This window comes from Podarcis cretensis, assembly GCF_951804945.1.
Source record: "Podarcis cretensis genome assembly, chromosome: 11".
Classification (NCBI taxonomy): Eukaryota; Metazoa; Chordata; class Lepidosauria; order Squamata; family Lacertidae; genus Podarcis; species Podarcis cretensis.
Window position 1 is genome coordinate 61,928,143 of NC_137180.1, and position 24,532 is coordinate 61,952,674.

At 44.1% G+C, this 24,532-nt stretch overlaps 1 protein-coding gene across 13 annotated transcripts in view; it reads left to right on the plus strand.

Moving 5' to 3' along the window:
• CELF4 (CUGBP Elav-like family member 4) overlaps positions 1–24,532 on the plus strand; it is an 828,893-nt gene that overhangs the window by 112,146 nt on the left and 692,215 nt on the right. For all 13 annotated transcript variants that reach the window (XR_013843354.1, XM_079994929.1, XM_079994934.1 and 10 more), the window contains exon 2: positions 13,432–13,514. Coding sequence is in view for 12 of the 13 variants with exons in the window: in XM_079994929.1 (XP_079851055.1) it covers positions 13,432–13,514 (83 nt within the window). In the remaining variant the exon portion in view is untranslated. The remainder of the gene's footprint in view (positions 1–13,431; positions 13,515–24,532) is intronic.

Below are 24,532 nucleotides of genomic sequence, written 5' to 3' on the forward strand. Positions count from 1 at the left end.
ACCTTTGGTGGACCTGCCCAAAGGTTAAAGCTTTCTGGGAAATGATCTATAATGAAATTAAGAAGGTCCTTAAGTGGACTTTTCCTAAGAAACCAGAGGCTTTCCTCTTGGGCATGGTGGGCCAAGTGGTGTCAAGGAAGGATAGGACTTTCTTTATGTATGCCACTACAGCAGCAAGAATTCTACTGGCAAAGTATTGGAAGACGCAAGAACTACCTACTCTGGAAGAATGGCAAACAAAGGTGATTGACTTTATGGGACTCGCCGAGATGACGGGCAGAATCCGGGACCAGGGGAAAGAGACAGTGGAAGAGGACTGGAAGAACTTTAAAATATATCTTAAAAATAATTGCAAAATTGAGGAATGTTAGGATGTCAGGGGGTAAGAAGTAAAGAATTGCAGCAGTAAACAAAAAAACTTAAGAAATTTTTATGAAAGGGAACTAAGATAATGGACTCAAGGGTTGCTAAAGAATTATTAAACAAGGATGCAGGGATGGGGAGGTATGGGGAAGTCAAAGAAAGAAGGGTAAGAACCGATGAGTATGATGTGATACTGTTTTACATTGTTCTTTATTATATGTGTGGAAATTAATAAAAATTATTATAAAAAAAAAAAAACAGGAACAGTGGTCAGGGATGATGGGAACTGTAGTCTCAAAACATCTGGAGGGCCGAGTTTGCCTATGCCTGTGCATGACATTTAAAGTGGAATGGGGTTGGGGGGGCGGGGTTAAGAAGGAAGCTCAGAATTTTCTTGTTAGACTTTTCATAGAATCATGGAATTGGAGGGAAAATCAGAGTTAGACCCTTCACTGCTCCAGAGGGCAGAACCTGAACCAATGGAATCAAATGGCAAAAAAGGAAATTCAGACTAAACATTAGGAAGAACTTTCTGGTGGTAAGAGCTTTCTGACAGCAGAATCGACTCTTTCTGAAGGTGGTAGACTCTTCTCCAATGGAAATTTTTAAGCAGAGGATCGATGGCCAACTGGTAGGGATACTTTAGCTGTGATTCCTGCATTGCAGCGAGTTCGACTAGATGACCCTCCTATGATACTTCCAGCTATACAATTCCCTTATTCTAGGAAGGAGAGCCCACCATGCACTCCTAGATCATTGGTTCTATTGCCAAATCACTCTTAAGTTTTCTCTTAAGGTTGTGTTGCAGTCTATGTGGGGCTGCCCTTGAGGTTGACTCAAAAGCTAGAGCTGGTAAAAGATGCTGTAACTCGACTGCTCACTTGGGGAGGATATTACCAATATGTTAGCCTGCTGTTGAAAGAATGGCACTGGCTGCCAATTAGCTACCAGGAGGCCAAGTTCAAGATGCTGGTTTGGGTCTATAAAGCCCTATACAGCTTGGGACCGCAGGGTACCTGCAAGATTGCCTTGCCCCTTATATACCCAGTTGCTCATTGTACACTGCAGGTGTGCTTTACTCATGCCATTTGATAAGGAGTTCCATTCCATACAATGCAGGTGTGCGTAGTTTGAAATTCCCTCTCCTTAAATATTGGACAGGTGCTTTCTCTGTCATCGTTTCAGAACCTGTTGAATAACTCCCACTTCTCAACAAGCCTTTTATGTAAAGTCTGTATCTGCATTGAAATTGTTTTAAATATTTCATCATCATCATCATCATCATTATCTCTCACTTGTTGATTGCCTCCCTGGGCTCCCTTGGAAGGAAGGTCAGAGCTTAATTTCAATAAATATATTTTGAGCATGTTGTAGAGCAGTGTGCAAATGCCCTCTCAAAAGTCTCCAAACTTTTGGAGAGATATTGGGGGTGGGATTTCACTGTGGTTTTTTTTTTTTTTTTTTTTTTTTTGGAGAGGGAGAACAAATTCTGCAAATGTTTTGAGTGGGGCTCACCATTAGCATTTATTTATTTATTTATTTATTTGCCAGAGATTTTTTGGGGTGGGTGGCTACCACTGTAGAGGAGAAATGGTGGACACAACATCTGAAAAGTGGCTTTTTTTCCTAGAGGAAAGTGATAAAAAATATACCCCACCTCCGCAAGGGAAAACCAAGTCCTCTAATAATTTTTTTGCTCCCATCTGGCATATTATGAATTGAATGGATCAACTATTTATGGTATATCTTGGGGGAAACCATGCAACATTTTGCTTTGCTTGACCTCAGCTCTGGATTCTTCAATTCACAGTGATACATTTCGTAGTTGGGGTTGGGGGATGGGTGACAGCTGGAGGATTTTGATCCCAGGACTTCTTCAAAGAGCTTTGAAGGAGATTCCACAGGAAGATGTAAAAGTTCAGAAAGTGTTCAGTGACTCTGGCTTTTTCATTTTCATTTAGAAAAGAGGTCTGGAGACATTAGAGCATTAAATTATGGATGTAAAACGAATTACAAGGGCTTCATGATGAAACGGATAAAGGATACAAACGTCTTCTGTTTTTGACCCTTCTTCTGATGTACAGTCCCTGATTGTGGAACACCCTGTGCTTTTTTTGATAAGCAGAAGTCTGATGTGGGTTTGGTGGATATGCATAACCTCTCTTACATCGCTCTCCTTCTGATTTCATTCTTGTTTCTTCATTCTTGTTTCTGCAGGGCACACATCCCTAGCAAACCCTGGACATTTTATTCAGTCACCCTTTGGGTTCCTGAGATGTCTCTGAGCTTCAGTGATTTGCTTCCAAGCATAGCTTGGTAGCCCTTAAAAATAAACTAATGCCATCCACTTTCATGGATGCTGGATTCTGCAACTGGTGCTATTTCCACATTGTTGTTTTTTGTTCTGTGCCTGCAGAATCAAGGTTCTAATAATGAGTTGGCCCTAACTACCAATATTTGCTTCAATATTCAACCCTTTCATGCAATGAGTGGTTCTTGCTAATTTTGTCAGAGAAAAGCTCTATTGAGATGATGCAGTATAGGCAGCAGGACCTAGTGGCTAGATCTGCAAACAGAGGCCAGATCCCTTGGTGTGATCAAGAGCAGACCCCCCAATCAACTGGAAGTTAAAAATCCAAGAGAAAGGAATTGTAAACTGTTGCAGGCAGGCTGCCCAGTTTCCAGAAGGAAAGTAAGACAGTCTCCAATTAGATTGGCGTTTTATTGAGTTAAACTGCAGGTGCTACCAAAAGGCAGTCTCTAGGACAAGGGCAGATGACATGGTGCCCTCCATATATTTAAGACAGCTAACTTCCACCAGCTCCAGCCATGGGCTGTGGGTCAGGGCTGAGGGGCACCTACAATAACTTTTGAAAGCCTCAAGTACATAAGGGCCAGGGCTTTTTCAGTGACGGCTCCGACCTGGTGGAATGCTCTGTCCCACGAGACTAGGGCCCTGCAGACTTGATCTCCTTCCGCAGAGCCTGTAAGACAGAACTATTCCGCCTGGCCTTTAATTTGAATTAGCCTGATCCTCTATCCCCTTTTCCCTTTCCTCTTCTATGAAGAAACCATTTCTGGGACCCCACATTTAAATTCTTCCCTGGTCTCCTTGCTGGCCCTAGTAGGACCAACTTGGCCAGTTAGCCCTGGTGATCATTTGATGTCTACTAACTGGGTTTTTTCTTCTTCCCAAAATGACCCCTGAATTTTTGAATTTTATTGATATTGATGCTGCATTTTACGTTGTATTTTATGCTGTTTTAAAGTCTCATTTTAATCAATTTTTATATTTGCTGTTAGCCTCCCTGAGCCCAGTTTTTAAACCGGGAAGGGCGGGGTATAAATAAAAAAATATTATATAATAATAATAATAATAATAATAATAATAATAATGTGGTACTGAATCACTGGCAATAGGCGTTGTACTCCACAACACCTGGAGCGTACCACATTGATTCGCGCTCTCTCGACTTCATCCGACACATTGCTCAGGCTGTGGGAATCAGGTAGCAGTTATATAAGGCCATCCAGGTGGCTCCTGTTGGCTTTCCAGCTCACCTGATCTGGATTTGCTCATGAGCTGCAGTGCACCTTTCCAGGCTGTGCTGTGACAGCCCTGCAGCGCAGCGAAACTTTCACAACCAAGCATTTTAATCAAGGCAAAGGTGCTAATTAATCAGATGCAGCAGATTTGTAAACAGTTTTTAATATGTGCATAGGAAAACTGGATATGGAAAACATGGAGGGGCACTCCCTCTCATACAGAGGAGAAATGCCTCTTCTAAGATACTGGGAGATGTATCAACTTGAAACAAAAGACAGCATTAATCCTGATTCAGAGATATAAATTTTACCTATATGCCAATTAATCAGCTGACCAACTCATTCCTATGACTGATCAAGTAAAAAGCCACTAATTTAGGCTGCAGCTCTATAATTGAACTTTTGGAATGAATTGTTGTAATATGTTGTGATGGGCAGCAGTTTAGTTATATTTTTATTTTTATTTTTAAGGGCTTTTGCAATACTTTATGTCCACTGGCACAGGCCAAGTGGCCAAGTGATTAGGAGCAATGTTCCCCTGTTGCCAGAGGCTGGAGACAAGCAACAGGGCATTGCTATTAAATGGTGTCCAGGGAGCTTCCAAGACTGGTCATACGTGAGGACAGAATGTTGAGCTGGATGGACCTTGGAGTGATCCACTGGGGATCTTCCGGTGTTCTTACCCCTTTCTACTCCTTTGAGAAGTCCCTCTTGCATGGGAAGGTCCATAGTCCAGTGGTGGAGCCAGCTGTATTGCATGTAGAATGTCCTAGCTTCAGTCCCCAGCAAATGCAGGTAGGACTGGAAGAGTATTTGGGATCAGTCCAGTGCTGAAACCCTGGACAGCTGCTATCATTCACCGTAGCCAGTCTGGACCTAGATGGGCCAGTTGACTCAGTATAAATCAGCTTCCTGGTTTGTATGCATGGCCCTGCTTCACTGAGACAATGGCGCTGAGTGCCCGACATGCACGGTGACATCATCCTTTGAAGGTTGCAAAGCCACTTTGTGGGTGAGTTCATTGCCTACCTGTGTGGGGGGGAAATCACCTAAACAAATTCAAGACAAGTAGAGGTCTTAAGGTGGATGTTAAGTGCTTGTCCTCTGGTCTAAATGGGGTGCCTTTCTCTGCCAAGAGAGACATGGCCGCCTGCCAAAGGAAAAGGAAAAGGGGGGGGAAAGCCCTTAATTACAACTATTAATAGTTGGCTGATATGCGTCATCTTCCTCCCAAGGGATGTATCACTGCAATGTTACCAAAGGTCTGGATAATACATCTGGGGAAGAAGGGGGTGATTAGATGCAATAGGGGCAGAAGGAATATGTTTTTCAGCAGTTCATGGGCAAACTAAATCAGAGCAGAATGGCATCTTTACAAACAGAACACTTCAACACACACACCAATGCTTTTGACATCACAATATGTGATATCAACTATCACACTCCTCGATTTGCTTTGCGGGGGGGGGGGGGCATAAGAAAAATCCATCTTGTAAAAATCAGTAAAATGGATACATGATGTGGTGTGTGAACAAGGCTCCTGGTTCAGGCCCACATAATATCTTTATCCACTTTCTCAAATGTCAGGGCTGGGACCACCGTGCCTGTGATGTGGAAGAATGGTAGCAGCCTAGTGGTTTGACTCAGCAGAAGGCAGTTCCTTACATCCTTATAAAACCACATGATGCCTTTCCCATTGTGTTCCAGCCCTCAAAACTCTTTAGGGATTGATTATAGGGGTTGGTGCGACCTTTGCTGCAATTATTATCCATCTGTGTTCTGTGCAATTATTATTTATGTTGTCGAATCCCCTGGTGGTGAAATTAAAATAGAGCAGAGATAGAAGGTTTTCCCCCCACCCCTCCTTTCCTCCCTTCTCCAGCTCCTGGATATTTTTTCTTCTTCTCTTTAACAACCTAGCCCTCCCAGGAGAGCACTTGATACATCCTCATGTTTCCTAGAGACTGTGGTTTGATAGGATGACAGGTAATTACTGGTTGGGAGTTTCCAGATGTGTATGTTCAAACTGAAAGAGTTGTCCAGTGTGGTGGGAAGTGAGATGTTTGGAAAGGTCCCCCTTTTTTTGCCAAGCTCACAGCAGTGCTCAGGGTGTTGTCTAACTCAAGATGCTCCTCGATGCACTCTCAGATTCTTCCTCTTAAAAGAGCCAGAATAACACACAGGGTTTTGTCCCATCCAGAGAGCTTTCTGTAGCTTGGGAAGATGGAAAGCTGCCTTATACCTTGAGAGCCAGTGTGGTGTAGTGGTTGGAGTGCTGGACTAAGGACTGGGAGTTGTTGTTGTTGTTTAGTCATTTAGTCGTGTCCAACTCTTCGTGATCCCATGGACCAGAGCACATCAGGCACTCCTGTCTTCCACTGCCTCCCGCAGTTTAGTAGCTTCGAGAACACTGTCCAACCATCTCGTCCTCTGTCGTCCCCTTCTTCTTGTGCCCTCCATCTTTCCCAACATCAGGGTCTTTTCCAGGGAGTCTTCTCTTCTCATGAGGTGGCCAAAGTACTGGAGCCTCAGCTTCAGGATCTGCCCTTCCAGTGAGCACTCAGGTCTGATTTCCTTCAGAATGGAGAGGTTTGATCTTCTTGCAGTCCATGGGACTCTCAAGAGTCTCCTGCAGCACTCCAGGACTGGTTCAAATCCCTACTCAGCCATGAAGCTCATTGGGTGACCTTGGGCCAATCACTGCTTCTCAGCCTAACGTAACCCAGGGGGTTGTTTTGAGGATAAAACACTACCATCTCGATCCCTTTGGAGAAAAGGTGGAATAGAAATATAATAAATAAATAAAAATATGCCAAGTCAGATTTGTTGATCTGTCTAGCTCAGTATTGTCTACACCAACCAATAGTGGCTCTCTGAGGTTTCAGGCAGGAGTCTCTCCCCAGCCCTACCTGGAGATGCCTGGGATTGAGTCTGGAACCTTCTGCATGCAAAGCAGATGTTCTGCCACTGAGTTATGACTCTTCAGAGATGGAGCTGCAGCATATAGCTTCAAGACATTGAAAATGCCCCGTGTCCTTCTTGATTCTGCCATGGAAGGTTTGAGCTCTTCCAGGCTCTAGACCAAAGATGGAGAACTGCAACCCCAGTCAAACCTGACCCTCCAAACCTCTCTGCCTAACCCTCTGGACTCTACCCCCACTCTCCCTGAGCTATGTTCCTCCCTGGCCATGCTTTGCAGCCTCCTTGAGTGTTCCTGGCTTTCTTGAGACACATTCTTGAACTCCAGCAATGTCATTTGCTTGCCAGGGATTGAGGACAGAGAGCTGTGTGTGTAGGAACTAGCTTACTACCCAAAGGTAAAACTTACTCCAATTGCTCCACCCACTTTTGCTTCTGGCTCCACCCATCATGGGCATGTGGCTCTCATATTGAAAAAGGTCACCTACCACTGGTCTGGACCATTGGTCTGTTTTGGATTGTGTAATAGATTCTGTCTGCTCTGATCAGCCACAAACAGACTTCAGAAGGCCTTACATTCAGTGGTTGCAGGAAGAAGGTGTCACCTGATGTCCTAATAACACCAGGCAATTCCAGCCCCTCCCACCTGCCAAAATTGGCCCACAGAAGCGTGTGGGTGAGTAATAAGGATCTGACCCAATTGCCAGATTTAAAACACTTAATTGATGCAACAAAAAACAGCATAAAATACAGTATAAAACGTGAATAACAATAAATTCAGAATTCAAAAATCAATTTAGGGGGGAAAATCCTTCCAATAAACATTAGATGATCACCAGGGCTAGCTGGCTAAATTAGTTCTATTTGGGACCAGGGGAGAATTAGCTGTGGGATCCCAGAGCGGGTAATCTTCATAAAAAGGGGAGAGGGAGGGATGGAAGGGGAATAAAAGATCAGGCTAAGTTCAAATTGAAAGCCAGGCAGAATAGCTCTTTCTTACAGGCCCTGTGGAAGGAAGTTCAATCCTGCAGGGCTCTGGTCTCATGGGACAGAACATTCTACCAGGTCGGAGCCATCATTGAGAAGGCCCTGGCCCTGGTGGAAGATAATCTGACTTCCTTAGGGCCCAGGACCTCTAAACTCTGATTAATCATGGACCTTAAGGTCCTCTATGGGGCAGACCAGTAGAGGCGGTCCCGTAAATACGAGGGCCCTAAGCCACAAAGAGCTTTAAAACTCAAAACCAGCACCTTAAACCTGACCCGATACTCCACCGGGAGCCAGTACAACTGGTAAAACACTGGGTGAATATTCTCCCATGGCAGGGACTCCATGAGGAACCTCGCTGCAGCATTTTGCACCTGCTGCAGTTTCTGGGACAATTTCAAGGGCAGAACATTCCACCAGGTCAGACAGTTAAGCTTTGGAACTCACTCCCACAAGAGGCAGTGATGGCCACCAACCTAGATGATTTAGACAAGAGGAAAAGACAAATTCATAGAGGAGGGGGCTATTGATGGCTACTAGTCCTGGTGGCATGGGACGCAGGTGGCGCTGTGGGTTAAAGCCTCAGCGCCTAGGGCTTGCCGATCGAAAGGTCGGCGGTTCGAATCCCTGCGGCGGGGTGCGCTCCCGCTGCTCGGTCCCAGCGCCTGCCAACCTAGCAGTTCGAAAGCACCTCCGGGTGCAAGTAGATAAATAGGGACCGCTTACCAGCGGGAAGGTAAATGGCGTTTCCGTGTGCGGCTCTGGCTCGCCAGAGCAGCGATGTCACGCTGGCCACGTGACCCAGAAGTGTCTCCGGACAGCGCTGGCCCCTGGCCTCTTAAGTGAGATGGGCGCACAACCCCAGAGTCTGTCAAGACTGGCCCGTACGGGCAGGGGTACCTTTACCTTTACCTTTAGTCCTGGTGGCAATGTTCTGTCTCCATGGTTGGAGGCAGCAATATCAGTTGCTGGAAAACCACAGGATTGGAGAGGGCTCTTGTGCTTGGATCCTGCTTGTGAGTTACCCACTGAGGCAAAGAACAGGATGCTGGAGTCGGTGGGCCATTGGTCTGATCCAGAAGGCTCTTCTTTTGTTCTCAGCCAACTGAATCCATGGAATCCATCATCACTTCAGTGTGACCCTTTCACACAAATTCAGGCCTTGGGGGCCCTTTGTGCTCTGAGCCCCCAAAGCAAGAGGGAGAATTTCATCCCAGCTCCTCCCTCCCAATAACTCATCCTGCTCTGAATGGATCTCCAAAGAGGGGATGCTGTTTTTACAAGGAAAGGAGGAGTTTGCCACCTGCAACATCTGAATTACGGTCACAGTGTGGGAAGCATTGCAGAACTTCATTACTCTCGCCTGTCATCGGGGCCATCACCAGAAGAGGAAATATATAGCCACCATTACAGGAGCTTTACACTCTGTAGTTTATCTCTCTAACGGTGTGCTATGATCAGCCTAATTAGACTGTATCAACTACTCCAGGTTTGCTACTGGTGGCAGAGGCTCCCCTCATTGTTTGGTCAGCAGAGAGCACTCAGTGCATGATTTAGCACTGAAATTAAATTTTAAGCATAGCTTCCCCTTTGATTACCCACTGACTATCTTTTAAGGAAGTCGTTACCTTTGTTTCTCTTCCTTCTCTCGCTGCAAGTCCAGTGCCCTTCTGCATGCAGAATATAAATCCACAGGCAGAAGGAATCACAACGCTTGTTGTCGTGCCACTTTTAGGCATGGTGGTCTGTGCTTGGTGATTGTGAGGTTGCTGTTGCCGTTTCAAGCAAATAAACAATGCAAATATTGAAGAGATGCAGGCCAAATTCTGCGCTGAGACAATCTGAACTCAACAAATCATGCAGCTCAAGCGGATGTCAAGGAATCTGCATTCTCACTGTTTTGATGAATGCATTTATTTGTGCTAAATCTCCAGTTTCTTAAAAGTTCCCCTCCTCTGAGTAAGATACTTCCAGAGATGCTGTGCTTGTGTGGGAACCAGGGTTAACTATTCTTCCAACCCTTAGGATTAACCAGGGTCAACTATTCTTCCAACCCTTTAGCTTCCAACTGCTCTCATGGCTGCAGATGTGGAGTAAGGAGATGTTGGGATTAATCTCAGCCTATAGCACTGGTGCAAAGTTATGTTCTTGTTCTTCCTTGCCTTACCCCAAATGTGCCACTCACACGGGAGGCTTCTCCTTCTTGGGAAGCAGCACTCTCTGCTTCTGTGGTTTCCAGCAGCTGCTACCCAGGAAGCCTTACTGCCTCTGAACATGGAGGCAGAGCATAGCCATCATGGTTAGTAGCCACTGAGAGCACCACCTTCCATGAATTTGTCCAAACCTCTTGTGAAGCCATCCAAGTTGGTGGCCAGCACTGCCTCCTGTTGGAGCGAGTTCCAAAGTTGACCCGTGTGTTCGTTGCCCAAATGACATTGCTGACAGATGCTAGATGGGGGGCTATCAGCAAGAGGGCTTTCCCCTGTACCACACAAATTATGGTGGTTCCTGCCAAGATCTCCTGGGAGCTGTAACATTTATTCTCATCTATTCGGGGCCAGGCACAGTCTTTAAATCACAAATTGATTTAATTTGCTGTCTACTTTTTATCTTATTTTTAGGGTGGAATGGATGGGTTGGTAATCCTTAAACCACTTGTTATATTGTGTGTGTGTGTGTGTGTGTGTGTGTGTGTGTGTGTGTGTGAATGCTTCTATGAAAGTTTTCTATTTGTGTATACAGCATGCATTTGACTTTTCATATTTTGCTTTGATAATGTCCTTGATATTTTGTTAACTATCTTGACTGCCTGAAAGGTGGCGTGTAATTTTTATGCCTTAAAAGAAAAGAAAAATGTAAAAGAGACAGTTGCTTTCATCACTCTAACACAGCAGTTCTCAACCTGTGGGTCCCTAGACGTTGTTGGACTACAACTCCCAATATCCCTGAGCTCTGGCCTTGCTAGCTAGGGGTGATGGGAGTTGTAGTTCAACAACATCTTGGGACCCACAGGTTGAGAAAGGCTGCTCCAACATGTTGTTTGCTTCCAGCCCCTCCCAGAAAGAAAACACTAGGCAAAGGTAGTAGATGGGTAACCAGGGCCATGACTTTGCCAAGATGTCCAGACAAGGAGAACTGCAATACTCCAGCAGTGGGAAAACACTGATGCAGAAGGTGGCTGTTTACCTCCCCCAGAGTGGTTTCACAATCAAGCCCTCCTCCCAGAGAGCTCTTGGAATTGTAGTTCTGCAAAAGGAATAGGGGGTCTCCTAACAACTAGCAGCTCCTTTAATGAACTACAGTTCCCAGGTCTCTTTGAGGGAAGGCCTGACTGTTTAAAGTGGTTTAATGATGTCTTAAATGTACATTTCAGATGTGGCCTATGTGCATTCCACCCCATTTCTGCACAGCCCAAAATTTAGTCTGTTCTACCCCATTTCTATGCAGATCTTCAAAGAGAAAAAAACCCCACTTCAGCCACAGTGGCCTACAGATAATTATAAACAAGGCAGTCCCTGTCCTCAGGCCTAGCATTCTAAGAAACAAAACAAAATCACGACACAAAAGGAAAATGGGTTGGGAGGGAGGAGGAAATAAGCAACCTTGGGTGCAGGTTCTTAAACCAACCACTGCATGTGAGACTGGCTTTTCCTAAAAAAAAATGGCAAGTGCTGAATTATCTGCTGTTCCAGAAAGAGTAAGTGTTGCACTGTGAGTTTGAGTCCAAATGGGTGCAAAAGGGTTAACCAGAAAAGCACAGGAGAGCTTTCCCAGTCCCTGGAGTGCAAAGCCAGGCCACAGGTGCAATCGCTGCTCCTCTTGTTTCTCACAGCTATTCGTAATTTTTTCCTGAATTGGGCGGGGGGAGGGGAGAGAGTTTGCTAGCTGCTGTTCCTTCTGGAGCTCCTCCACGTTTGGCTTTAGGGTCCTGATAGAAGTCCAGAGGCCGTACTCCCTTCTGTTATTCCTGCAGCAGTTCTAGCTGGCTAGATCTGCTTTGCCAAATGTGCTGATGAATCAACACGGGCTCAGGTGTGCGCTGGAAGAGCCAAGTGGCTTAACAGAGCAGCCTTCGCTATTGCGAAGACTGGACCCTGCTGCCTCTGCTATTGCTTTGCCTAAACATCGCTCGAAATCCAACCATTCCCCTTTGAGTAGGTGAGTAGGAACAGGAGAGCAGCCTCATGGATTCAGGGCATTTCAGTTCTCCTTTTCTAAACTTTGCTCCCTCTTGTGCATCCCAAAGTCATGATGCTCGCTCCCCCCCCCCGCCCCCCGGAAAGAACATGGTAGAATGCTCCATTGAAATGTGTCTCTCACTTTCTTTGTGTGTGTAGTTATCAGTGTGGACCAGAGGTTCCCACATTTATTTGGCCTACCGCCCACTTTTCAAAAAAGAAAAAAAACTCAATGCCCCCCTGGAAATCTACTACTCTCAAGTGGACAAACAGAAAGATAGAGTGACAAATATGTGGATTATTGTTGTTTTTTAAATGTATCTATACAATGGTACCTCGGGTTAAGAACTTAATTCGTTCTGTAGGTCCGTTTTTAACCTGAAACTGTTCTTAACCTGAGATACCACTTTAGCTAATGGGGCCTCCTGCCGCCGCCGCCGCCGCACGATTTCTGTTCTCATTCTGAAGCAAAGTTCTTAGCCTGAGGTACTATTACTGGGTTAGCGGAGTCTGTAACCTGAACTGTCTGTAAACTGAAGTGTCTGTAACCCGAGGTACCACTGTATCTCTACCTACCTCCTATAACAGAGGACTTACAGATCGAACATATGGGAATGGTTTTTCAAAACTGGGTGAGGAGGTGGATTAGGCCTTGGGATTAAAAACCATGGGGAGGACTGGCGTGAAGCCTGCCAGCTCAGTCTGATCCACCCCAGGGGTGGGGGCGACACTGTAGACCGTCTAAGGTAAGGTAAATGGACCCCTGACCATTAGGTCCAGTTGTGGCTGACTCTGGGGTTGCAGCGCTCATCTCGCTTTATTGGCCGCTTTATTGGCCAAGGGAGCCGGCGTACAGCTTCCAGGTCATGTGGCCAGCATGACTAAACCGCTTCTGGCGAATCAGAGCAGCGCACGGAAACACCGTTTACCTTCCCTAATCCCTAGGTACCTATTTATCTACTTGCACTTTGACATGCTTTCGAACTGCTAGATTGGCAGGAGCAGGGACTAAGCAACGGGAGCTAACCCCATCACGGGGATTCGAACTGCCGACCTTCTGATTGGCAAGTCCTAGGCTCTGTGGTTTAACCCACAGCGCCACCTGCATCCCTAGCTCCTTATTACCCATACCTAAAAACCCCCAAAGTGTTGCAGAATGGGGTCTCTTTGCTGCCAGAGGAAGGAAAGCTCTGTAGTATCCATAAGAGTTAAATAGAACCTTCCACACTTAGAGGCACTGTACCTCTGAGCTTCTGGTTGCTAGAGGACCAACAGTATGGAAGGATGGTCAGCCTGCCTATGGAATGCAACTCTCCAATTGCAGGCTCCCTGGAGAAAGTTGGCTAGCAGTTGATGGAAAGAGGATGCTGGAGAAGATCAAACATTTGTCTGATGCTGCATAGATCATATGTCCTGATGTGTTCTTTTTCTTTTCCAGGCTGTGCCTTCCTAACATACTGTGAAAGGGAGTCAGCTCTTAAAGCCCAGAGTGCGCTGCACGAACAGAAGACACTGCCAGGGGTGAGTCCAGATTGACCTTTTGCTCGGCACAGTTTTGCAATGTCTTGGTTCCTTTTGGAAGATGGCGATGGAGATCACAAATGACCGGTCGCTCGGGGTGACTTTTGGTTTGCGTTGGATGGATGGAAACCAATGCTGATTTATGTAGCCCTGGGAGAGATCAACTCCTTCCCATTGCATGGGAGACCTTCACTGGGGCCAGATCTTGCTGACTTTTTGAAATACTTTCAAAATCTGGATATATCTGAGTAGTGACTTTTTTCCGGGGTGGGGAATGCGCAATGCCTTTACCGACAAAGTTCACTTTCAGAATGGCAGTCTTGACTATTGCGTTCTCACACAAAACACAATCCCGATGGGGCTTGCACTGTTACTTTTGCGTTTTGATTAGTTCTGGGAAGTGGGAAGCCAGTTTCTAGGAGGAAAAGGAAGAAAATGGGTGAGAAAGACATGGATGAATCTGGAAAGAGAGGAAATTGGGTTTGAGCAACATCAACAGGACCAGAAAAGCTGAAATAAATTTAGAGCAGCGCTGGCAAAACCTTTGGGCCTTCATAGGGTGGTTGTTCAACTTCAACTCCCATCAGCTCAGGTCAGCATGGCCAATGATTAAGGTGCTGGGAGTTGGAAACTTACAACATCTAATGGGCACCATGTTGGCTACCCATGGTCTAGAGGGGCATGTGGCTTAATTGAATAACTGGGGTATGGGGAGACAGTGCTTGACTGAGGATAGAGTTACAGACTATTATGTTTGACGACTGGGTATGTATATACATAAGAAATTTGAGAGGGAAGATGAGAAGGCAGAAACAGTCAATTTGCCCATGTGTGTATGTGGTTTTCAACATATACCTTTGCATGCTTACCACAAAGTTGATCCCACTGTATTCAACGGGACTTACTCCCAGGCAAGTATGCAAAGGATTGTAGCCTCAGGGTGGATTTCAAAGTCTCGCCTACCAGCATTTGCAGAGCATAGAGATGAAAAGGAATCTTGCATACATTTTGGAAATTATTTCCAAATTAGAATTTTAGATTTGGTATTTGAAGCTGGCGCTTTGGTTAGGAGACCACTGGGGATCCCATGTGTGGGTATGATAAATGCAGAGGATTTAAGAAAAAAAAAGAAAGAAATCAAAATATGGAATTTAAAGGGGTCAAGAACTGACAAGGTTGGACTTGTGTAAGCTTTTTCCGTGAACCGCCCTGAGACCTCCGGGTATAGGGGGGGTATATAAATAAAATAAATAAATAAATAAATAAGCTTTAAAAATAAATTTCATTACCAATACTTGCATCCTGACATATGAATGCTTTGTTGCTAATACCTGAAGTGTTACACTTTATTGTAAATTCTTTCAGATTTCTGGTTTGACAATTTGTGTTTGTTGCTCCATATTTTTGAGTCTTATGCTCCAGATTAACCTTGCCCCCGGCAACTTTCTGTCAGCACAGATACTTAGTCCACCACCCCTCAAGACGGTTAATATGGCTAGGCATTTCCACCATCCCATAATTTTCTCAGCTCTCCAGTTGTCTGTGATAAACTAAACCGCCGTGGTATGCCAGCGCTGCTCATGCAGTTTTTGTGGTCAACAACATGTTTCAGCTAAATATTTTGTATGTAATAGATACCTTTGCATAACCCTTTGAAATGAATTTTCCCCCTACTTGGCTTAGCTCCAGCCTTCATGGTGAAATGGCTCCAGTGTTGCTGTTGTTTTTGACATTGCTAACAAATGAGTCTTTACTATTTTCTTCTCTTTGGCGATCTCTGCTTCAGTTTCAAGAGACAGGTGTTGGGTATTTTCCTTCCTTTTTTTTTAAGAGGTATGTCATGTGCTTGATCACGTGACCAAAACAAAGGCCTCATGACCAAAGTGACACGTTCAGCTCATAGCCAGAAATGATGTGTATTGGATAAGGCATTTGTTTTGACAGCTGGTGACGATATTTTTGGTCATGCTGTATATTGCTTGTTTTGGTCACGTGACCAAGAGCATGGTGATGACATCATCACACTGTGACAAGAAGCGAGTCTGACCTACTGACCAAAACTGTGTTAGTTAGGTCCACTGAAGTTGAATGGTATTGTTTTCAAAGCCTGCTAGAAAGGGCATTCTATGCCCTTTTAAAATGTGTGTTTTTCTGGGGGGGGGGAGTGCTATTGGGTTGTTGTTTTTATTTTTATTATGTATTTTGTGGTTTTATATCTTGATTTTATTGTGTGAACCGCCCTGAGACCTTTGGGTATAGGACGGTATATAAATTCAAATAATAATAATAACAGAAAGTTTTCTGTTTGGGCATGCCTACTCAAAAAAGTAATTTTAGCACACAGTTTCTTCTGTGAACCGCCCTGAGACCTTCGGGTATACGGCGGTATATAAATTCAAATAAACAACAATAATAAATAATAATATTGTTTCATTATGTATACTTGTTTTAAAACTGCTGATTCCATTTATATTTTGACTTTTTATGTCAACTCATTTTAACACACACAAGCACATCTGCTAAATATTTTGTGGTGTTTTATGTAAACTGCTTAGAGGTGTCCACTGATTAGAGTGGCGTATAAATCTTGTTAAGTAAATAAAAGGACATAATTATCAACCCAGAAACTGGAAGGGGCAAAAAAGAGAGGAGGAAGAAACTCATCCAATAGCTCATTGACTGAAGGTCTACCTTTTCCATTTTGCCCAAGTAAGTGATTCAGCGTTTGTCCTTTCCCTCTAGCTCAAAGCCTGAATCAAGGCATTTTTTTAAAAAAACCAAAACTAATCTGCACATGAATGCAAATGTGTGGCGGTGTGGCTCACCTTGGCCTCTGTACGTGAGAGCTGGCCTTCTGGCTGCCTGTGTTTGTGTTTTTTGCACAGCTATTACTGCTGTAATATTCTACTGTAATTATTTCCAGGCCGTGCTTTGCAAAGTGACAGGAATATGTTTTGTGTATTTCCGCATGATATGTGGGGGGTATAAAGTCAGCTGCTGGAGTCATTGCATGACTTCTGAGCTTGCGTAGATATGGATTTGACAAGTTTTTATGATACTTTCAGGGGAAGGAGGGTTCTCTTAAAAAAAAAAATGGGTGAGGAGGGAGGAAGAGAGTGAGAGGGTGGGGAAAGAGAAGAGTGAAATATATTTTGCGGCAAGTTGAGCCAAATGCAAAACACTGAATCTCCTTCCTTTTCTCTCTCCTTCCCTTTGTGCTAAGTGGTTTGGACAGTCTCCCCTTTCTCCATAAAGGGGCGGAGCAAAATTCTTGCCAACTCTGGGCACTTTCAGATCCGTAACATTGTTTGCTGATGGTTGTTTATATTTTTACATATAATAGAATAGTGGGATGGTGAAGTATATTAGTTCTTTAATAATTTATAGAAATGCTTTGATGTTGCAGTAATTACATTAAAGGTCACATATCAAAGGTAATTTGGGTGAGCAGCTGTGATAGTTTCTCAAAAGCAATCAATACTGCTGTCCGTGGTGCTGATTTCACCAAGGGGCCTTCCAGATTAAAGGAAGCTTATTACCAGCCAGACATACACAGGGGAAATCAAGAACAGATTGAGGAGATGCTTTGCTCTCTTCCCCCACCTACAATTAACACTGTTCCCCCTTAATCTGTGCTAATCCTTCATACGGGGACAACTACCGGCATTTTCAGACAAATTAGGTGAGTGGTCTGTTTGATGGAGGGGAGGGAGGGGGTGGAAAGCAGGACTGTAAATCGAGCCAACCATAGTTTCAATTTTTATCTGGGTTTTATGTGTGTACTTTGTGAGAGATTCAAATGCATACATACATACATACATACCATGCTCAGGGTGGCTTGAACATGAAAAAAATACATAACTGCAACTTCACAAAAGTAGTCATGCACAATAAATAAACATTTAAAAATCAGCAAACTGAGCAATTTCCACAAAAATCACAAGATCTGAGTCCTAAACCACACCCCAGCACAAGATTCCATTCAGCAACCTCAACTTTTGTAGCTGGAGTCAGTCAGGGCCCTGCCCTCCAAGGACAGGTAGGAAAAGGCTTGCAAAGTAGGGAGTGATAAAAATCTGCAATGAAAAAAAAAAACCTACCATATCAGAATTGCATCCCCGTGATCTAGGAGGGGGGAAGCAAATGCAATCTAGACCATGATGATGCAGGAGACTTGAGGAAAATGTTCCTACAGAGATGTTTCAATATTTACTGTTCCACCAACCCCTCCCTGTCTCAAATTGGCTCCCCTAGGAAATGAAATTTGGGGTGGGAATATAATTATCATCATAATTGTAATATTATGCTAATTGTTAACAATTAGCATTATCATATTATTGGGGTACGTACACACACAGTCATCATTCCAATTCCAAATTGCAATCCAGGCAACTTCCCCCTTTCTCCCTCCTCCCCCTTCTGAGGTTAATGTCAGAGGATAATGTTGTGAAATGTAATTACACTATCAAGATCAGCTTTTATTTATGATCCGAATAAACTGAGCTCATGTCTAATAAGCACAGTGGTATATTTCTCTCTCTTGGCCCTCCCCACCCCTTCCGGCAACTTTTCATCTTCTTTGCTAAGAGGGAGCAGGTCATATGGTAGACGGGGCTGCCTCTTTGCATTACCTCACCGGATCACTACTAAGGCTCCAGAAGAGAAATAGCGGAACTGGGGGAGCTAGCAAACTGTTAACTTCAGCAGTTTAGGTGGCTTTCCAGATGCCAGGTTCCATTAAAATCCATGCCTCAGAGAGAAAGCAGAGGGCATGTGAGAAACGTCTTAAGTGTTGCGTTTGATTTCTTCTTGGCAGGTTATGGAAAACTGGGATTTGCTTGAGAGTGTAACAGTATCCCACAGATAAGGAATCCTACAGATAATCATGTATCCTGCCACTGTAGTACTATAACAGGGAAATGATGTTGCTAATAGAGCCGGCACAAAATAGTCTTCTTAGTTTCATTTTCAATTTTGCTATTGTGGACAAGCCCCTTGGTATTCTACTGTGCTTTCAACTTACTCCCTCTCTCTCAAAATCTAGTTTTTGTCTCCATCCTGGACCTAGGAGGAAGGATGCACAAGTCATCCAAGGCTTTATTTTAAAGAATAAAATAAAAAAGAGGCACACTTTTAAAATGCCCCTTTAAAATGTGGTTTTTTGGGAGGGGGCTAGTGGGTTGTTGTTTTTATTTTTATTATGTATTTTGTGGTTTTATATCTTGATTTTTATTCTGTGAAATGTCCTGAGACCCACGGGTATAGGGCGGTATATAAATTAAATCAATCAACCATCTGAAAGCTTAAAGTTCCACATATACCAGATTCTTGGGAAAAGTTGGGGTCTCTGGATGATACAAATGGGGCAGTTGTAGCTTGCTACTAAGCTTCATCATGCATAATGTCTCTCTTGTTCAACTGTCAAGGAAGGGAACCTCCAGGCAGGGACCAAAGACCAAAGAAAAAGAGACCTTGAAAGAGCACTTTGAATAAAAAGTCACACAACTTTTCTTCAAGAGCAACTGGACTGGTTTGTTCAAAGAATACATAACTAGAATCATAGAATCATAGAGTTGGAAGAGACCACAAGGGCCATCGAGTCCAACCCCCTGCCAAGCAGGAAACTGGTCTTGCATACTATCTCAGATACTTTCTAAGGACCAAATGAGCTTTCCTTGAAGAAGAGATGTGTGACTTGGGATATGCCGATCAATTACACTCAGCACGTCTTGTTGATTTCACCTCCATTTATCTTTACAGGGAGGATCACATGTTTTCATATTTCCCATATCATCTTCTTGTTGTTTGAATGAATGAATGAATCTTTATTTGCGTCAGCCATCGGCCATAGCAATAAAACAACAATACGATATACAAAGGATAGAAATAAAAAGTCAATTATATAAAATACATTTTAGGGTTTTGAAACAATAGTCAAATAGTGGATCTTATTCTGATTGCCCCAGCTAAGAGCCTTGCAACCTTTGCTGTCAGCTGCTCATCTTGATCTGCCAAGACACTGTGGCAGTGGCTGGGTGACCCGGAATGGACAATAAAAGAGGAATGATAACCTCATTCCTCAAGTCTTTATCAGAAGTGCAAGCCAGAAGGGCACGTGCCACTGATTCAGTACTGCCATCTCCACAGGGACATAAGAGTTTTTCATGTGGAATCTGTTTGTTTGTTTTAACTAGCATGGCGAGGAATAGTGATTTAGATCAACCTTTCCTCAATTTGTTTGCTGTGTTCATTGATGATATTTTTTTGGGGGGAAGTGGGCACTTCAATGTGAGATTCTGCAAACTTTGCCTGGAAGTGGTTCAATCCTGCCAGAGTTATAGGATGTGATTTAGCAGAGTGTGTAGCTCCCATTCTTCGCTGAACTCTTGCATCTGGATTTCCTCCTCCTCCTCCTGATGTTTCTGCAGCCGTGGCCTCCTAATGTCAGTTGCAGTTGGGTCAGCAGCAGCATATGAGCAAAAAGACTCAATTGGCTGACTGAATCTGCTGAACGCACACAAACCATTTGCTATGCCCTTAAGACTCTTTTTTGAAGGGAAACTGATCTAATTGTTCCCTAGGGAGAATCTTGCCTTTTTTCTAAACTTAAAATAAAACACAAATAATAAGAAAGATGAAAAGGTATTGGGCTTGGGGGGGGGGGAGGGAGAGACAGATTTAAGGGGGAAGTGGGAATGAAAGGCCTGGAGAAACTATTTTGCTTTGCAAAATATTGGGACAACAGCAGCACTGTGGTTCCACTGAGGAAGGGTCACAGTTCTGTTTCAGATGTTCTGCTTTGCATGCAGAAGGTATCTCCATGAGGGCCCCTGTCTGAAACTGTGGAGATCCACTGCTAGTCAGTGTGAGCTAGATGAACTAGAGATTTGTCTCTGTATAAGGGAGCTTCCTTTGTTCCTATGAGTTCACAAGTTCCCCACAAATTTGCCAACCAAACAATAATGCAATGGAATAAAATCTGGTCAAAATGAAAGGGGGGGGGGGGACACGGGAGAAGCTGTTTCTCATTACAAGGCTCTTTCTTCTTCTTCTTCTTCTAGTCAGTTTGACAGTATTTCAAAGCTTGCCAGCTAAGATGAAACACCTGAGTCCTATCTCTTTTGTAAACATTAAAAGTTCCATTTCACTAGGTAAAGATTGGCTGCTCCCATCCCCATGCCAACAACCTCTGGAATGCAAAGAGCATTCAGTCTCTCTGTTCCAGGTGAAAGAATTTTGGAGTGAGGAGTTGACACAAGTGCTCAGGTTTTAGGACAGGTGTGTGTCTGAGAGAGAGGAAGGATGCTTGAGGAATTTGATGTTTATGAATTCCAGTGCAAGCTGACCTGATGTGTACCTCCCAAGCTAATGTGCATATTGTAATGTAATTATCCTTCAGATTTTGCACTTCTCTGAATTCTTCAATATGGCTTTCAGCTCGGAGAACAAACTGAAATGTATTTTGGGATGAAATGTATTTCAGAAAGCATTCATGGGGATAACTGTGTTAAAATACATATTTACAAATCTTCGTGCAGATTTTTAAATAAATAAATGCATTGTGTTTTAATGCAAAAACCAGACAGAGCAGACTTATGAATGAAAACATTCAGAAGTTGGCGGAGGCTGAAAATAGTCTAATCTGCCCATCCATTATAACATCTGGTGTTCTTACAGAACATCTCACACTCCATCTTATATCAGGCCTCCCCTTCATCGTCACATCTTGCCAGAAACTCTCCATAGCCAGCTTATCTTATGTGGCATGACATTTTATCAAGAAGGCATGCATGCATGCTTAATAATCAGCAAAGGTGACCAATGGTCCCATTGGTAGGGCAAAAGACTGGGAGCCCCAAAGAAGGTGGAACCAGAGCTAATGATAGGCAGAGGTGGCTAATTATAGCAGGCATGGAGAACATTTGCCCCTCCAGATGTTGTTTGACTTCATCAGCCCTAGCCAACATGACCAATGGCCAAGGATTTTATGAGTTGCAGTGCAGGGACATCTGGATAGCTTAAGGTTCACCATTTCTGACTTACAGTTTTGTTGCCAGTTTTCCTCCTTGTTGGGTTCTACAGAGGCAAAGCTGAAACTAGAGATGAAGAAGATGATGTTCAGGTCCACCCTCTGGGCTGGTTATAAGGAAGAATGCATGGCTAACAGAAGATCAAGGTGGGCAGTGCAGTTCCAAATTCATTCAAATGGACCAGTCACCCCTGGCCATGGGGGAAAAAGAGAGGGAGAATGAGAGAGAGAGAGAGAGAGAGAGAGAGAGAGAGAGAGAGAGAGAACGCAAAGTAAGGATGGGTTCAGCAAGGCTAAGTATCCTTGTTCAGACCTTTGAGCAAGTCTAACCAATGGACTTTGTATTAAAACAGGTAACTGAATCCATATCTGTTTGTGTTCTCATCATTGCATATGCTTCTATCTCTTAGCACTTCCTGGTCTTCATATGTGGAGTGTGACAAAGTGGTTCTGATTTTTGTGCGTATGTTCTGTTTTTTGTTGAGTGTTGTAAAGGGCTCAGTTTGCCACTCAGAGTGGTGGTTCCACATGCGAGGCGGGGTGTGCATAACCGGGGAAATATTGGATGGCTATCAGTTGGGCACTGATGTTTTCTTTCTTCCCACTTCTTGAATGCTAGGTAGACTGTCTCTGCAGTAGGAGTCTGAACTCAGTTGAGCAGATCATATTTACAGTGTACGTGCTAATTGGGTTGACATAGCAATGGATCAGAAATTAGAAATGTGTGTGTGTGTGTGTGTATAGTGGTACCTCAGGTTACATACGCTTCAGGTTACAGACTCCGCTAACCCAGAAATAGTGCTTCAAGTTAAGAACTTTGCTTCAGGATGAGAACAGAAATTGTGCTCTGGCGGCGCGGCGCGGCGGCAGCAGGAGGCCCCATTAGCTAAAGTGGTGCTTCAGGTTAAGAACAGCTTCAGCTTAAGAACGGACCTCCAGAACGAATTAAGTACTTAACCCGAGGTACCACTGTATATATATGCAGCTACAGCTAGAAAATGCACACGATTGTAATTCTGAAATTCACATCTCATTCCACCAGGGAGGCAATGAGGAGCAAATGCAGTTATTCTGCAGCAAATTTCAGCTCCTGAAAAAACACAGGAGCTTCCCTAGTCTGAGCTGTGAACCTCTACCAGTGGTGGACCCTGAGGTCTCCAATTTCAGTGACATCCTGTGCGGCCCCAAAATTTAGAACCCTCTGCCTCGATTTAAAATAATAGTTGCAGTGCCACCCAGTGTGAACGAATTGGCCACGCTCCCATAAATTTACCTGTCACCGCTGAATCTAACCAGATAAAGACTATCTAGATCATCCACTGGAAAAGCTTTCGATGTCTAAAGCCCTATGTGGATATTGAGCATTGACTTCATCATCCAGGCAGAGAGATATCTAACTGTTTCTCGGGGCAAGGCATCAGCCAAAAAAATAAATAAAAAAAAAACCCTCAGCAGAACCAATTTGTTATCATGGCTAATGTGCATAATAAGTACTGCTTGCAGGAGCTGAGTTTTGCCTTGCAATATTTTTAACTGGAGAAGGATGGTTAAGAATTCCCCAAAGTCCTGGCCATTTGATTGCAAATTAAAAATCAGATTACAAAGGTTACAATCTCTCCATCTCCTTCTGTCTCTCTCTTCTGACACCTTTTTCATTTGGTTCTCAAAGGACAATTTCCATGGTGTTCAAGCAAAGCCTGTCATCGGGTCTTCATTTGCTTTATGTGTTATTCAATGACAACTTTTCTATTCTTGACGGGTCTGGCAGAGGCGGATCAATCTAATTTTATGTACAACTGTAAAGATGAATGATAAGTAGAAAGGAACCCGGCAAGAACAAGCTGAATAAATTATAAAGGGCAATTCATGACAGGGACAGGGGGTCCCGGGAGACAATGATATGATAACAGAAACCAAAGCAGAATTTATGATGGAGTTAGTTAGCGTGTACTGAGGCTCTTAATTCTTCAGGATAGCTTTTACAACTTTTTGTGATTGGAACAATCAAAGTATTTCATTTTAAAGAGGTGCCGTATATTTGGCACTTGTTCTTCTGTGTATTTGTGGTCGACGCATATCTGAGCATAACCCACAGCTCCTAGAGGTTACCCAACTTTCAGGGCTGAGCCATGCGTGGCTCTCAGTGGGGAGTGGGGAGCCAATGGTTAGAACAGAAGACTGCAGGAATATAGATGCAGCACATAATCAATCAATTGATTGATTGATTGATTGATTGTAGCACATAGTTAAACTAGGGAACTCACTCCCACCGCAACTAGTAATGGCCACCAGTCTTGATGGCCTTGAAAGAGGATTAGACATTCATGGAGAATGGGGTTATTTGATGGTGAGACTTGGGTGTCGCTGTGGGTTAAACCACAGAGCCTATGACTAGCCGATCAGAAGGTCGGTGGTTCGAATCCCCGCGATGGGGTGAGCTCCCATTGCCCAGTCCCTGCTCCTGCCAACCTAGTAATTCGAAAGCACGTCAAAGTGTAAGTAGACAAATAGGTACCGCTCCAGCGGGAAGGTAAATGGCATTTCCATGTGCTGCTCTGGTTCACCGGAAGCTGTACGCCGGCTCCCTCGGCCAATAAAGTGAGATGAGTGCCGCAACCCCAGAGTCGGTCACAACTGGACCTAATGGTCAGAGGTCCCTTTACCTTTACCCATGATGGCTAGGTTTGGCTCTCCAAAGTTGGAGGCAGCAGTGCTTCTGAATTCCAGTTTGTGGAAGCCACAGGAGGGGAGAGAGCTCTTGGGCTTAGATCCTGATTGTGGGTTCCCTCACAGGCATCTGGTTGGCCACTGTGAGAAAGAGGATGCTGGACTAGATGGGCCCAGGGTTGGTGGGCAGAATCATTATAGAGCCTGAAAATATTTTGCTGCCCTTGAAGTTCCTCCAAGCTGCAACTCTTCCAGCTCTCACCACAAGGGGCAGTGGTGCACAGAACCAAAGGTTCTTGCTTCTAGTCTTGGCAACACAAAT